This window comes from Podarcis gaigeae, assembly GCF_964106915.1.
Source record: "Podarcis gaigeae genome assembly, chromosome: 4".
Taxonomy (NCBI): Eukaryota; Metazoa; Chordata; class Lepidosauria; order Squamata; family Lacertidae; genus Podarcis; species Podarcis gaigeae.
The window spans coordinates 54267716-54283639 of record NC_139677.1 but is presented as its reverse complement, the minus strand read 5'-3'; the positions used below and the strand labels follow the sequence as shown (position 1 = coordinate 54283639).

The following is a 15924-nucleotide window of genomic DNA, read 5'->3' as shown; positions in this document are numbered from 1 at the left end:
GATAGGGCAAAGGCAAGGGGCACAGAGCGATCTTATCTCTGCCTACTCCCCTTTCTGTTTTCCTACAGCTCATGACTGTATAGGACTAAACACATAGATGAATCAAAATATCCTGATTGTCCCAGGGCTTTTTTTTTTTAAAGGTTTGGGATAGTAGTTAATCTATATCTATTTTAACCTCAAAACAAGTCCATTGAGCAGCTTTATTTGACTGGACTTAACCATCCAGCGGTCCTCTACCTACCTTTTACCTTTATTATCATTACCAAAGTACTTAATTATAGGCTGCAACCCTACATAGATTTACCAAGGAGGAAGCTCCATGGAAGACAATTGAGATTACTTTTGATTACCCATCCATAGGATTGCACCACAATGTGTGTGTGTGTTTCGAATCAACAAACAAAAAAGTGACAGGAGGGAGATGCACAGAGGTTTCCAATGGTGCATTGTCTGGTATTTCAGAATGCTTTCCAGCAGAAAGCCTTTGACATCATAAAATATCAAATACCATCTGCCTCCAGGCATTGCTTAACTTCTGTAGGGGGAATTTTCCACATTCAGTTTTTTCAAGCAAGCTCACTAAGAAACAAATACTTCTATTAACCCAGAGGCATTTGAAATATCTGTTCCTTTCATCATGGCTTATTTTACGTCTACTGTATTTTCTTACTATCAAGTTTTATTAGAAATTTGCCAGCATAACTTGGGAATAGTTTCACCTTGTTATGCAGCCCAAACTAGCAAGTCTAGGAAAGAGAGAGAGAGAGATTTTATATTTTATATACAGGCACGTCCACCTTCTTGTCATGTTGAAATGTTACTGCATGTGCTCTGTTGTGAGATTTAATGTCTCAGGACTGCTGGGCAGCAGGCTGCTTATGAGCTCTTAAAGTGGCCGGCAGGATCCCCATGTTTGGACTTGGCAAACCCATTGTTAGACGGCGGCATTCCCTGACGGTTTTAATAGGTGAGATAAATGGCAGGAAATGACATGCCTCCTTTCACTCCCTAATGTAAATAAGTGCAACCGTCAAGCCAAGTAAGTAGAAGCGTGTTATCCTAACCAACGTGCATTACATAAGAAACCTGTGACCCTCCAGATGTTATTAAATTCCATCTCCCGAACATTGCCCATTCTGTGTGGGGCTGATGGAAATTGGAATCCAAAAACATCTGGAGGGGCACAGGTTCCTCACCACTGCATTACATAATGTTCACTCACTGTCCATTACTTTACTCAGCTTTACAATTTCCCCTGTGTAACACTAAACTTCGGCCTTTCCTTTGCATTCCTTTATCAGTGCTGGCAGGTCCATGCAGCAGCCTCATTGCTATATGCACTGCTTGCTTCTCCAAGCAAGTTAGCAAGCGTTGCAAACAGCTTTTTTTGTGGAGAATGTGCCAATGTCATGCACAACAAATGCTTTTGCAAGCATTACTAGGACTTTCCAAAGTATTTTTTCTAAACGGATTGCATTAATGATGGATTAGATCTCAGTTACACAGCAGGACTTCATTACAAGTAGACATGAATAGGAGAGTGCTGAGGCATACCTAGAGGTCTTGGCAAAGAGATGTATTAGCACCCACAACCAGTCCCTTGCGCCCTTAGCAAAGAGATGCATTGGCACCTCAGAAGCCAGGAAAGACCATGGACCAGAAACTGAAAAAGTTTGCTTTGTGTCACCTTTTATGCCCTGCCACCAGTGACTTCCTCTGCAGCCACCAGGATCAGGTCTGCTCTGCTGCTCCTTCTCCTCTATTGGTCTGTCTGAGCACACAGATGGGCAGGCTCCTGGCCACTACAAGCCAGAGTACAGAGGCATGATTTTCCACCCCCCCTTCAGGGGAGGGGGCAACGAGCCAATACCTGGGTATGCCCCTGCACCTCTATAGAAAGGGGGAGCGGGAGAAATTGAGAGTCTATCAAATGTTTACTTCCTGAAAAAAATATGCAGACTGAAATGCAGGTATCCTTTTCCAAGTTTTGAAATGCAGTTAAAAAAAAGAAGAAAAAAGAAAGGTGTTACAAAAATGCATTATGTTCAGAGAAAGTTTGCATAAAAGTGCATATATATATATATATTTGCTTTCGTAGATTTTCACGGGTACAGGAATGCAGGTTTTGGTGTCCTCGGGTGTCTTCCCGTGTAAAAGTTGGGGTGTCTAGGCGACGTTTCGACGAGGTCTCACTCGTCATCTTCAGGCTGGTGCTTTCGGCTTCTTGTTACTGGAACAGAGCGGGATCTCAATGTTTGAGTTCCTATAAATACTGTAGAGGGGGTGTGGTGTCTAGCCTCCAATGTTCTGGGCAGAGAGGAAGTTCCCAGGCTAGTGTGCCTTTTCTTCTTTTGTTCCTTAATTACTTGAGAGATACCTTGAGTGATTTCTTGAGTGATATCCTGAGTACCACTTAGGTGGGTCATTAGGTGTGGATTAGTTGCTAAAGTCTTTGTGTCTTGACCTCTTGAACTTTGTGAAGAGTTTTCCTGAGAAGATGGCTGTATTGCACTTAGTTGTGCTTTGGCTTGGCTTCGTGTATAGGGGCGAGCTGTGGTTTTGTGGCTTGTGTCAGCCAGATCTGTGTAGGGATTGCAGGGGGGTGCAGCATCCGGAGGTGCCACCATGGATTGGCTACTGGATGGTGTCAGTAATTCATCTGTGGAGAGGGTCTGGGTTTGGGTCTGGTGTGGTTGATTGGTGTTGGCGTTCTGTGTGCCTCTGGATCTGGTGTCAGTTTTTGTGGAGAGGGCTAATTTCCAGATGTCTGGCAAGCGGGATGTGTCGTCACGCTTGTTCATGTTGTGAGGGTGTTTCTCTATCTCGATGGCTTCCATGATTATTCTCTTGTGGTGATGTTCCGTGTTAAAGAGCAATTTGGAATCTGCAAAATTAATTTCGTGTCCTGTTTCTTTCATGTGTTGGAAAAGAGAGGAAGTTTTTTCTTCTTTTTTGACGGCATTCTTGTGTTCTGCGATACGTGCATTTATTCGTCTGTTTGTTTGTCCAATGTACGTGGCTGGGCAGACTTTGCAGGGTATTTCATAGATCCCTTGGTTTTCCAACTGGATTTTATCCTTGGGGTTTCTGAGGATATTGGCTATTTTTTGGTTGGTGCAAAAGGCTGTTTTGATATTGTGTTTATGGAGGATTTTGCTAATTTTATCTGTAGTGCCCTTGATATAAGGAAGGAGGGCCATGCCATTGTTTTCTTCTGTGTCTTGGTTTTTGGGGGGTGTTTCCTTTTGGATTAGCTTCGTAATCCTGTTTTGCTGGTATCCATTGGCAATTAACACATTTGAGAGATTCTGTAACTCAGTTGTCAAGTGGTCTTTGTCAGCCAGGCGTTTGGTTCTGGAGATGAGAGTCTTGGCTACGGAGTTTATTTGTGCAGGGTGGTGGTGTGATTGTGCATGTAAGTAGCGGTTGGTGTGTGTTTTTTTCTGGTAGATAGTGTGTCCTAGGGAGCCATCAGGTTTTTTGTAGATTAGGACGTCAAGGAAGGGAAGTTGGTTGTTGGCTTCTATTTCCATAGTGAATTGTATTTTGGGGTGTAAGTTGTTGAGATGTGTGAGGAAGCTATCCAGTTTTTCCTTCCCGTGTGGCCAAATTACAAAGGTGTCGTCAACATATCTGAGCCAAAGTTTGGGTTTGTGTTCTGACTTGTCTAAAGCATTGGTTTCAAAGTGTTCCATGTACAGGTTTGCGATGACCGGTGAGAGGGGTGATCCCATAGGTGCTCCTTCTATCTGTTTGTATCTTTGTCCATTGTGGATGAAGTACGTGTTGGTTAGGCAGTGGTTGGTCAGGTCCAAGATGTATTCGGGGGGATTGTATTTGTTTTGAATAGCTGTCAAGGCTTCATTAATGGGCACTTGTGTGAAGAGAGATACAACATCGAAGCTCACAAGTAGGTCATTAGGATGTAGGTTTTGCTTCTTTATTGTTTCTATGAACTGGAAGGAGTTTGGTACGTGTGAAGAGATGGATTCTGCATAGGGCTGAAGTTGCTTGGCGAGAAATTTAGCGAGATTTTGTAGAGGTGAGCCTATGGAGCTGACTATTGGTCTGAGTGGTGTTCCTTCTTTGTGTATCTTGGGGAGGCCGTAGAGTTTGGGGCATCTGGATGATTTTTCTCTGGGGATGATTCTTAGCTGGATTTCTTCACTGATAGGAGAGGCTTTTATTTTGGATTTGGTGGTTTTTTCCAGATAGGTGGTGGGATCTGTTTTTATAGGTTTGTAGGCAGGATCTTGGAGTAGCTTTGATAGTTTTGCTTGGTAGTCCGATGTGTTCATCACCACTGTGGCATTACCTTTGTCTGCTGGGAGAATGATTATGTTGTTGTCTTTCCTCAGGTTGGTGAGTGCTTTCTGTTCTTCTTTGTGTAAATTGCTTCTGGGTGGTTTGCTGGAGCAGAGGATGTTGGTGACTTCAAGTCTGATTTTATTGGCTTCATCTGGGTTGAATTTGGTTAGGCTAGCTTCGACTCCGCATATGATGTTTTCCGTGGGGATGCGTCTCGGGGCGACTGCAAAGTTGAAACCTTTGGAGAGTACTTTGGTTTCAGTTGTGGTGAGGATCCTGTCTGATATGTTATGTACTGTTTGTTTCATGGGTTGCTGTGGAGGGTGGCCGGGCTTCTGGCGTTTCTCTAGTTTGTGGAGTTTGTTGGTGTGTGTGTCTGTCTTATGTGAGGTCTCCGTTTCAGCTCTCCAGACGGCTAGTTGTTTGCATTTGTCCCAGAGTGCAGGGTGGATTTTGTTACAGAGTTTGAGGTGAAGAGTGAGTAGATCTTTGTTGGTTTGGTCTAGTAGGTATCTTTTCTTGTGTAGTTCGTTTCTGATTAGGGATAGTTCAGTTCGTTTCAGGATCCTTTCGGTGGCTGGGGTTTTAGAATGGAATTTAAGTTGGAAGCATGTGGGAATTAATTTGTTGTCTCGGCAGTTGCGTAGGAACAAGAGATCACATAAGATGGTGGCTCTTCGGACTTCTAGTTTCTCGTAGGTTCTTGTCAGCTGGAAGGTTTCCTCCCCGTAGAGGTAAGATATTTGCTTTCGTAGATTTTCACGGGTACAGGAATGCAGGTTTTGGTGTCCTCGGGTGTGTTCCCGTGTAAAAGTTGGGGTGTCTAGGCGACGTTTCGACGAGGTCTCACTCGTCATCTTCAGGCTGGTGCTTTCGGCTTCTTGTTACTGGAACAGAGCGGGATCTCAATGTTTGAGTTCCTATAAATACTGTAGAGGGGGTGTGGTGTCTAGCCTCCAATGTTCTGGGCAGAGAGGAAGTTCCCAGGCTAGTGTGCCTTTTCTTCTTTTGTTCCTTAATTTTCTTCTTTTGTTCCTCTCCACAGATGAATTACTGACACCATCCAGTAGCCAATCCATGGTGGCACCTCCGGATGCTGCACCCCCCTGCAATCCCTACACAGATCTGGCTGACACAAGCCACAAAACCACAGCTCGCCCCTATACACGAAGCCAAGCCAAAGCACAACTAAGTGCAATACAGCCATCTTCTCAGGAAAACTCTTCACAAAGTTCAAGAGGTCAAGACACAAAGACTTTAGCAACTAATCCACACCTAATGACCCACCTAAGTGGTACTCAGGATATCACTCAAGAAATCACTCAAGGTATCTCTCAAGTAATTAAGGAACAAAAGAAGAAAAGGCACACTAGCCTGGGAACTTCCTCTCTGCCCAGAACATTGGAGGCTAGACACCACACCCCCTCTACAGTATTTATAGGAACTCAAACATTGAGATCCCGCTCTGTTCCAGTAACAAGAAGCCGAAAGCACCAGCCTGAAGATGACGAGTGAGACCTCGTCGAAACGTCGCCTAGACACCCCAACTTTTACACGGGAAGACACCCGAGGACACCAAAACCTGCATATATATATATATATATATATATATATATATATGCAGGTTTTGGTGTCCTCGGGTGTCTTCCCGTGTAAAAGTTGGGGTGTCTAGACCCCAACTTTTACACGGGAAGACACCCGAGGACACCAAAACCTGCATTCCTGTACCCGTGAAAATCTACGAAAGCATATATATATATATATATATATATATCAGTATAAATAACTTACTAAAAATGCAGTGAACTCAGTGGGACGTCATCCCTGGTGAGTAATTAAAGGTTTGCAGCCTCAGCAATGGGTGGGAGCGTATGCAACTCCAAATTCAGCACTTGCTACATAACTAAACCCAAATTCTGAGAGAGGGCCATCATCACTCAATGAAACATGAGGTCTGTTAGGGGCTGGACCATCCCAACCCTACAGAAATGGTTCATCATGAATTGTATATATGACACCAGGTCTTGAGCCACTGTTGTTGCCCTTGGGGATGCAGAAAGCAAAGGAACTGGCCTGCAAGACTTTCTCTCTGATGCATGGTGCACAAGAACGTGTTACTCTGTGGAGAGCATGTGCACTCTGTATGTGTTATGGGAAACTAGCACGAGTTCCTATCACAGCTATATTTTCATCTTTTTCAGTGCATATGCTAAAGAGCAGATGAATCTGCTTCAATTAAGCATTGACCTGTTGTAAATTATTAGTACAATTAAGCCCAACAGTCTAACAACAACAAAACAAAACAAAACAAAACACCTGAAGTGCAAATCTTCTCATTGGGATTTCGTCACCTGGATCCTGTGTAGTCTCACTACAAAAAAGTATCTTTCCCACTTCATTGATCTGGGCTGCCTCACCGTTAATTTCATGTCAATTTTTTTGGTTCACCTTTAGTGGATTACCTGATACTTTTCCTCACTGCTCAATACTGACACTCACTGTGTGAGCGAATGTTTTTACAAGTGGGCCACATTTACGAAAGCATTCTTCCACCCCTAGGATTTCATCAGCTACGTCCATGTGTGTATTTATTATGCTAATAATCCGTTACAGCTACATTTGAAATGTATAGTATTAGTTATAGTGTTTCCAGCATATGGCCCATTGGTACTGGCAATCATGTTCCTTAAATTATGGATTTTCTTTTCACTTAAAAAACACACAGAGAAATAGCTGGGCAATGTAACTTTTAAACCTGCAATCTACTAAAAGCAGCTGAAGTTAACTCTGTGTGTCAAAACTGGAAACTTCCCATTACACCTTAATGGTGAAGTAAAGCTCTCCCACACTTTCTCAGAGTGCCTCTTTTCACCCTAGAGAGAAGAACCACTTCCTGTCTCTAAAGGAGAGTCGAGGGGAACTCTTGAGTTTCTATATTACATGGTTTTCTTGAATACAATCCACTTTGTAGAAAAAAATTGGGACAGATGTTGCAGTTTAACTCCCATCAGCCCCAGATAGAATGGTCTGTAGTCCAGTATAATGCCAGTGGTAGCCCTCTAGATATTGTTGGCCTCTGGGTTCCTCACTTCTATGTACAGAAAGCATGAACAGGTAGTATAAACGGAACATCCTCCTGAATAGAAGTCTCTAATGTTGTTTTCCTTGGACCACATGACCACAAAACGTATCGTCTTTCCAACAGCTGTGGTAATGGACTCTACGTTTCAATGTTTGTAAACTCACCTGGTACCTAGAGACAAAATGAAGTGCTTCCTGTGGCAATATTCAGCTGATAAAAGGAACTGTAAAGTTATGGAGTGTGTAAACTGCAGAGTTATTCTTGTGGACTTGCCTTTTCCGGAATTAAATAAAAGTCTGGGAGATAATGAATGAAATTGACAGGAACTGCCAAACCAGTTTAACTGAGCTTTTAATGCACTATTGATCAATTAGATGATAAAAAAAAATTGAAGAAAGAAAAAGGCACACAATGTGAATACAGGATTCACAATAAACTTGATGAGAGATATTCTGATTTTTCACCAGTTCAGAATTAAACTTTATACGTTCAGCCACAGTGCCTTACATCTTTGGAAGGGTAAGTGAAGAAAGGTAAACTAAGTTAGATATGATGTTTCTAATAACATACAGCCCTGCCTTGAATCTCCTATTCTCTTCAAATATGAGTATCCATATTGCCTTAAAAGTCACCTGTTATTGTGGAAATGTACCAACCTGAAGACTCGACATGTTAGAAAGCAAGAGAAACTGAAACTGATAGATCACATGTTAGCAAGTCTTTGTCATGCCTGGAAGGAAGTTCCCTGCCTGGGTCTCGCCACCAACCATCACCTGTGCTTTCATACTAACACCGAGCAGCCTTATGCCAAGTAGTGGGGCAGCATCTATGGAATCAAATCACAGGACAATATTGCAGTAAATGATCAGGCACCAATTTTTCCAATGGCTCTGCAAAAGAAAAAAAGCACCCCATTAAATCTATGAGTAAATGAATCTGCTGGTGGTCACAATAGCTCATTAAATAGGGCTTACAGAATAGAGTGAAAGAAGGAAGTCATTTACCCATAGAGACACCATGAGGGCAGGACTCTGGGGCTGATGTCCAGGGGCCCCCACTCAGTCGAATGAGCAGGAAGGCTTCCAAATGCAGCAGGACGGGTATGGCCCATGTTTAAGTCAGCTAAACAATATTGCCATTTAAAGAAACCCTACTGGAAGACTGTCCAGAGTCTAGAATTCTCTAACTGGAGCCCCATTTATCAGATTTATTTTTTAACCATTTGGAACAGGACTGGCAGGACTTTTAAGCCAGACGATCACACTGAGCACTCTGAGCAACCTTCTATTTAAGTGGACAGATTCAGTAAACCAGAATTTTACCATTGTTCAGTAGGCTGGTTTCTCCACACACATCCCCTTCTATCCTCGATTCAGGCAATGAAGATGTTCATCATCAGAGTTCAAGGGCAGATTCCTGCCAGCAGAAAGGGCTCACTAGGTAGGGCAGAGCAGCTACCCTAGCTTCCCGGCAGCTGGGTCCCTGTTGCTTACCAGGTGGGGTGAGGTGATGGGGAGGCCAGCAATGTATCAATGCCCCAGCAGGAACATCCAGATTGGCTTCATCGGTGCATTTGCACTGCACAGACTCCCACCACCACTTTGCCCCTCCCCATCCTGGTAAGTAACAGCAACTCACCTGCCGAGAAACCCTTACAACTAGTGGGAAACTAGCAAGATGCCTCTACCAGCCAGCCTAAAACATATTAAGTAAAAGAACATAAGCTTTACTACCCCACCCCCTCTCTCCGGTCCTCCACTCTTTTCTTCCCAGCCCTATACTGCATATAACACCAATGTCTCACAACAAATGTAACTGATCTGTAGAAAACACAACCTGAAGAAAGAGACAATGCATGTGCTTTTGAAAACGAAGAAAATCTTTAATAAAATTATTTTTAAAAAAGTGGGATTAGTGAGGGATGTGGCTTGGGAAAGTTGTGGCCTGGGGAGAATCCTGAGGGCCATATTTAGCTTCTTTGGCTCACATGCCTCAAATTCTCATCAATAAAAATAATTTTATTATTTATATCCTACCCATCTGACTGGGTTGTCCCAGCCATTCTGGGCAGCTTCCAGCGACACCATAAAACACCAAACATTAAAAACTTCCCTATACAGGGCACTCAGATGTCTTATAAATAGATGTTTATCTGTTTTCCTTCTAATAGGAGGGTATTTTACAAGTTGGGTGCCTCTACCAAGAAGGCCCTCTGCCTGGTTCTCTGTAACTTCACTTCTTGCAGTGAGGGAACCGCCAGAAGGCCCTCAGAGCTAGATCTCAGTGTCTGGACTGAACAACAGTGGTGGAGATACTCCTTCAGGTATATATACACTGTTTTAGAATTTGTACAAATTTGTGAGATTTGTACAAAAAGTAACTAGTAAACTATTATAATATTAATTATTATTATGGGATATTCTATATTCAGACTGTGTATTCTTTCTTCTTATTATTTGTATGTAAATGTGTGTGGGTTTTTTTCTTTTGAATCAGGTAATGGAAACAGAGGGACGCGGGTGGCACTGTGGGTTAAACCACAGAGCCTAGGACTTGCTGATCAGAAGGTTGGCGGTTTGAATGTCCGCAACGGGGTGAGCTCCCGTTGCTCAGTCCCTGCTCCTGCCAACCTAGCAGTTCGAAAGCACATCAAAGTTCAAGTAGATAAATAGGTACCACTCTGGCGGAAAGGTAAACGGCATTTCCGTGCGCTGCTCTGGTTCGCCAGAAGCGGCTTAGTCATGCTGGCCACATGACTCGGAAGCTGTACGCCGGCTCCCTCAGCCAATAAAGCAAGATGAGCGCCGCAATCCCAGAGTTGGTCACGACTGGACCTAATGGCCAGGGGTCCCTTTAACTTTACCTTAATGGAAACAGAGCTCTATACAGCAGGAGTTCATATAATGACCATGATTCCACAGATAAAGAAAGTTACATGCTCTAGAATCTAAGAGTCCGTAATTTTTAATTGGGAGTTTCAAAGCATTGTTTTTTTTAAAAAAAATTACACATATTCTTTACATGAACAGCAAAGCAGAGGTAAACATTGTATGAAAATGACTGTACATTAATAACACCACCTTGAAAACACCCCACATACTGAGATTATAAAAGTAGATCCCAGAGAACTTACACATAGTCATTTAACCTGTAACCACTGTGAGAAGCAGAAGTTAGTGATGAGGTGTGGTTTGCCTTGTAGGCCACTGGGGGTCTGTAGGCTGGAGCTGCCCTTGTACTCCTCAGCTGTGAGCGGTAGGTTAAATCGTTCCCAGTCCGTTGACATGAAACGCAGAGGATGGTTCCACCAATGATACTCAATGAAGCACAAACGAAGCCAAGGTAAAGGGCTTGCCCGATCTCATACTTCATCCCATTGGGCAGCATTGGGTTGTAGAAATCAGTTACCACATCATTGGTTGACCAAGAAACAGGGACGAGGCACACGAGCCCAGCCAGTATGAAGAGGACTCCGCCCAAGACAGCAAACACGTTTTTGGCAGAGGACCCTTTGACGCACTGGGTGCACTCCATGCCAAAAACAGCAACCACGCAGGCCAAGGTGGAAAGAACACAGGAAATCACCATCATGGCACGGGCGGCTTGGAGGTCACGAGGCAAAGCCAACGGAGAGTGGTGAAGCTGGCACTGATAGATGCCAGTGCTGTGCCAAACGCATTCCATCCAGAGACCCTTCATGTACGCTACAGCCGTGATGATGTTGGTCCCCACGTGGGCTGTTCTCCACCAGTGAGGCAGGATGGTCGCAGTTATTGTCCCAGCAAGACCGAGAAGACTCAGGAAGAAGCCCAGTAACTGAATAGCCATGCTGGCCATGTTAATGTTTGTCCTGGTTATACTGCTCGGTGCAGTATCTTGGTTGGGGCTCCTTCTGAAAGCACAGCCTCTCCCGGGAGATATATGGCAGGTTTGCTTTGACACCTTCTGGATGCCTAATAAAGAAGTAATTGCGGAACAAGAAGTTAAACATTATACGAGTGCATTACTCCAGTGACCAGTAAGGTGCATTCCAGAGGCAGTTAGTGTGATTATTAGCATATTTAACCCACTTTAATGCGCTCTGTGAAAACGGTGGGAAAGTAATTGCTTCTTGTTATTTACACCTGCCCTGTCTGCTCCATGAGGAATAACACTGTGTGTGTGTGTGTGTGTGTACACCCATATAAGATATAACACTGAAAAATACTTTAAAAGAAACATTTTGTCTTCTTAACAGGCTTTCTAAAATACCTATTTCCTTTAAACAACAACAACAGCAAGATTAGAACGCTCTCAAATTCCTATGGAACAGAGGGAGAAAAGATTTATGAAGCAGGAGCCTAAAAGCTACTTTGCAGGATAAAAACATTTCCAAAAGGTCATAGCAGGATTACAAAAACAATGATGCTGTGTTTGCTCAAACTGAAAAGCAACTAAAGTGAATTTTTAAAAAAAGGCTTCTAGAAGAAGGTAAAGCACAGTGGATTACAGTTCCCTTTCCCACTTCCCACTATTTCTTGAGATGGTGTTGTTTTAATAAAGGAACCTGAAGGGGAATAATTTTCATTAGTCCCTATGGAGACTCCGGTTATGGCTTTAATCTAGATGACAGCATGTGAAACCAGATGTGTATCATGCAGCTTCTGAGAGGTGGTACCTTCACAGTTATAGAAAACATCCTATAATAAATTCAAGCTGAAACACCATGAAAGAAATAGAGGCCTTTCCACCTGTGTAAATCTTAGTTTCAGTGATCTCTGCTAATGCTTCATTTGCAAGCTGCCTGCAAAAGCTGTGTGAGAGAAAGAGAGTGTGATCAAAAATTCGGAAAGTTAAAACATGAAGTAACTGTTGAGTCAAAATTCAAATAGGATCCAAGGGGGAAAGAAGCAAAATAATAGATCTGTGCACCAACCAGATGATTCAGTTCAGACCCCGATTCAACACTTCAGAAAACAGCTGTCTGAGCTGGACTGAGGTCTGAGGCCAAGTCCACAAGAAAAAAGACAATGTTCCCTGCCCCATTTGCTGTTGACATTTTTTAGAAATGTCAATGTCCCCCCCTATTTACAGGATGAAATTTGCAGACATAGCAGCCTGTCCAGAATGGATAAAGTGTACCAAATTACAGTCAAACAGGTCCAGGTTTTTTGATGTTGATGTTGTTCTGGATGCATCTAAAGTTTGGTGCTTATTTGGGCCTGTTTCATGACTGTTCATAAATGGAGGATAGGTTTTAATATAGATTTTGTTATATAATTATGTACACCCCCTAAATCTGTTCTGAGTTTCCACCCCAACCCTCCGGATCAAATTTTGGGAAGGTGTGGAGAGAAGTGAGGAAAGGGAAGTTCTGCTGAATGAATGGAAATTCTTGCACTAACTATTTTGTTTGATGCCATCCATAATCTCTATTAGATTTAGAATTATATTTCGTTCATAAAGCTTAAAGGTAAAGGTAAAGGTAAAGGTACCCCTGCCCGTACGGGCCAGTCTTGACAGACTCTGGGGTTGTGCGCCCATCTCACTTTAAGAGGCCAGGGGCCAGCGCTGTCCGGAGACACTTCCGGGTCACGTGGCCAGCGTGACATCGCTGCTCTGGCGAGCCAGAGCCGCACACGGAAACGCCGTTTACCTTCCCGCTGGTAAGCGGTCCCTATTTATCTACTTGCACCCGGAGGTGCTTTCGAACTGCTAGGTTGGCAGGCGCTGGGACCGAGCAGCGGGAGCGCACCCCGCCGCAGGGATTCGAACCGCCGACCTTTCGATCGGCAAGTCCTAGGTGCTGAGGCTTTAACCCACAGCGCCACCTGCGTCCCTTAAACTGCACAAGACAGGTAGGATTAGAATCCAGATCTCCCATGGCCAAATCCAATATCCTTTACATATTACATATTACATACTGCCTTTACATATTTTATATTATATCTACTACTGGTTGTCATTCTTTGCGCCAACTCTATCTATATGCTCTTTCTCTAGGGTATCAATTAAAAGAAAAGCCTGATGGACTCAGAGAAATATAAAACAAATGAACAAATAGAAATATAAATTATATAGGAGGATCTTCCCTATAAGATCAGTACTATTAACTCTGTTTAATTGATGGGGAAAGTAACCTTTGGGAAATTAGCCGCCTTACCTGAATTTATGCAAGAAGCCTGAAGAAGACTTGAGGTTTTCTTTTTGTGTCCTAATCCAGAGTCTTATCGGCCAAATCATCCTCTTTGTCTTTTAATTTCAGTTCATTGGTGCTCCAATTTCTTTCCTTGACCTTTTATTCATGTACAGAGACCCATCCTTGGTACACTCCTGGTTTTGATTTCTCCCAGTTAATTAAACATCCTGTTATACCTGTATGCATACCTGTATGCACCATGTGTTGTGTACAATTTGAGAGCTCATCTTAGGTCTTTATGAGAAGGCCTTTCAAGGTCAGGCCTTAAGCTTCAGTGCTAATCCCAAAGAGAATAGAATATAAAAGGTAAATGCGATTTACGCCATTAGTCACAGGAAACAGGCTCCAAGTTTAATGGAGGTCATGATACTCAATGGCAAGTCAGCTGCTATTTTTAGAAATCATTAAGGTGTTATTTTTAAATTCTAGCTATTGCAGACTTTCTAATTTGGGAAACTGGTGTTAATTAGCCTCACTTGTTTGACGTCATGTTTTCCACAGTCCCTTCCTTACAGTCCCTGCCAGCTGCTACTGGCGTTAAGAATGGCTTTAATTGCTATGGGGACGGCTTTTCACCTTCTGCTTAACAACTGTAAATTAACACATGTATCTCAAAGAACATCAAAGACTTGTAAAAGCATTGCCATCTGTACCATTTCATTCCAGCCACCTTGTTCCCAACATGGCTGCCTGAGTTAGTGCTGTCCAACGGCATCTGTGGCTAAAGACACAAGGCAATAAAGGCATGTTAACAGTGAGCGAATCTACATGCCATAAGAAACTGATAGATGGGGAAACAAATTATTTCTTCATTCCATAGCTAATAACAAAATTGATCATCTCATGTACAATTCAGAGTGTCATGATCTGTTAAGTGATTGATCACAACAACAACACATAGCATGCACAGGGTGAAATGTCTAAAAGTTTACACTGCAAAGGTATCTAAAGCCAACAGAATGGATATATAGATGGCTAGCAGGAATTCAGTTTTAGGTTATTTGACCTTAAAAAAAGAAAAGACAACACTCACCAAAACAGTGTCAGCAAAAAACCATTCAAGGCACATTATTATATCTATGGAGAGGTAAGATAACTCAACAGATAATTAATGTCCTGATTTTGTATCATATTTCACTCAGCTGGCTACCAGTCCATTTCTAAGTGACAGTCAAAGTGCTGGTGATTAACCCAAAAGCCCCCCTTGGCTTTAAAGGTTTCTAAAGCAACAAAGTTTCCCATATTAACTGGCTGCGGATTGAAATAATCCTTGGAAACTATACCAGATGCTCCCACCATCTGACAATCAGAGTGGCAATCCACATATGGGATTTCTTCCTGTTTTTAAATGTATTTTTGCCCATTTGCCCATTTGACTGTTTTGTTTTTTAAAAAAACTTGCGAAAATCTCAACTGCAGAAGCCATTCAGTCCTATATAGGCAACCAAGTTGCCAATTGTATTGTATGACAAGCTCATAAATCCATATTCTCACTTGACTCTGAAATGTAGCTAACAAGATTGTTTCCCTAATGGGAAAAAACGCTATAGAGAGAGAGATAAAACGACAACATTTAAGGCAACATTGCTGCCAATTTTAGAATATCCTATCCATCAGACTGGGCCCTACTTGCCTAATAACTTAACTGTCCTTGTTTTTCTTCCCTCTGTCCTTTCCATTTAAGAGAAGGTCTGCTGATGTTTGCAATAATGTTTTTTGCTAAATGTACGAAGATCTGTGGTTATTTGATTCAGGGGTTATTTGTTGGTTATGTGATGCATTTATATCGAAATGTTAATGGGGTAACAAAGTGCTTACGGTAATTCATGTTAAGAATTTTATACTGTTAACGTTCCACTGAAAACTATTAATAATAATAAGAGATATTGTGATATGGAAAGGCTGAAAGGCTGCTTAGTGAGTTCTGGGATTACTTCCATTCCTTTTCCACAGTCACACAAATATGTTAAGTAAGCTGTTTTGAAAGTCATCAGAATGTTTGAAGGTTTCCATACTTTAAATAAAGCATTTAAGCTGGGCAGGGCGAAGTGATGAATAACACTCTGGATGAGGTGGCTGGTTTTGTTGAATTTTTCTTCAAGAGTACTAGAATACGAAGATAAACATTTTGAGCAGCATTTTACTCAGTTCAAGATCCAGATAATTCATAATAACCATTGTAGCCATGTTGTTCCTAAAAGATTATGAAAATCAGGCAGGCTTTCAATTCATAGCTAAGAAGAAGTCCATTTTCATCTGATTGTATAATCAGAGTTGGAAGGGATTCTGCAGATCATCCAACTCCCTGCAATGCAGGAATACACAGTTGTCCCAAACGGGGATGGAACCTGAA

General features: G+C 42.5%; 1 protein-coding gene across 1 annotated transcript; it reads right to left on the bottom strand.

Moving 5' to 3' along the window:
* Positions 1 to 8211: 8211 nt before the first annotated feature.
* Positions 8212 to 11271, bottom strand: CLDN14 (claudin 14). The gene is made up of 2 exons (XM_083735074.1): positions 10527 to 11271; positions 8212 to 8283 (listed from the first exon to the last, which is right to left on the bottom strand). Exons 1-2 carry the CDS (start codon positions 11228 to 11230, stop codon positions 8259 to 8261), a joined length of 729 nt encoding a protein of 242 aa, XP_083591200.1. The 5' UTR covers positions 11231 to 11271; the 3' UTR covers positions 8212 to 8258.
* Between the last annotated feature and the right edge of the window lie 4653 nt (positions 11272 to 15924).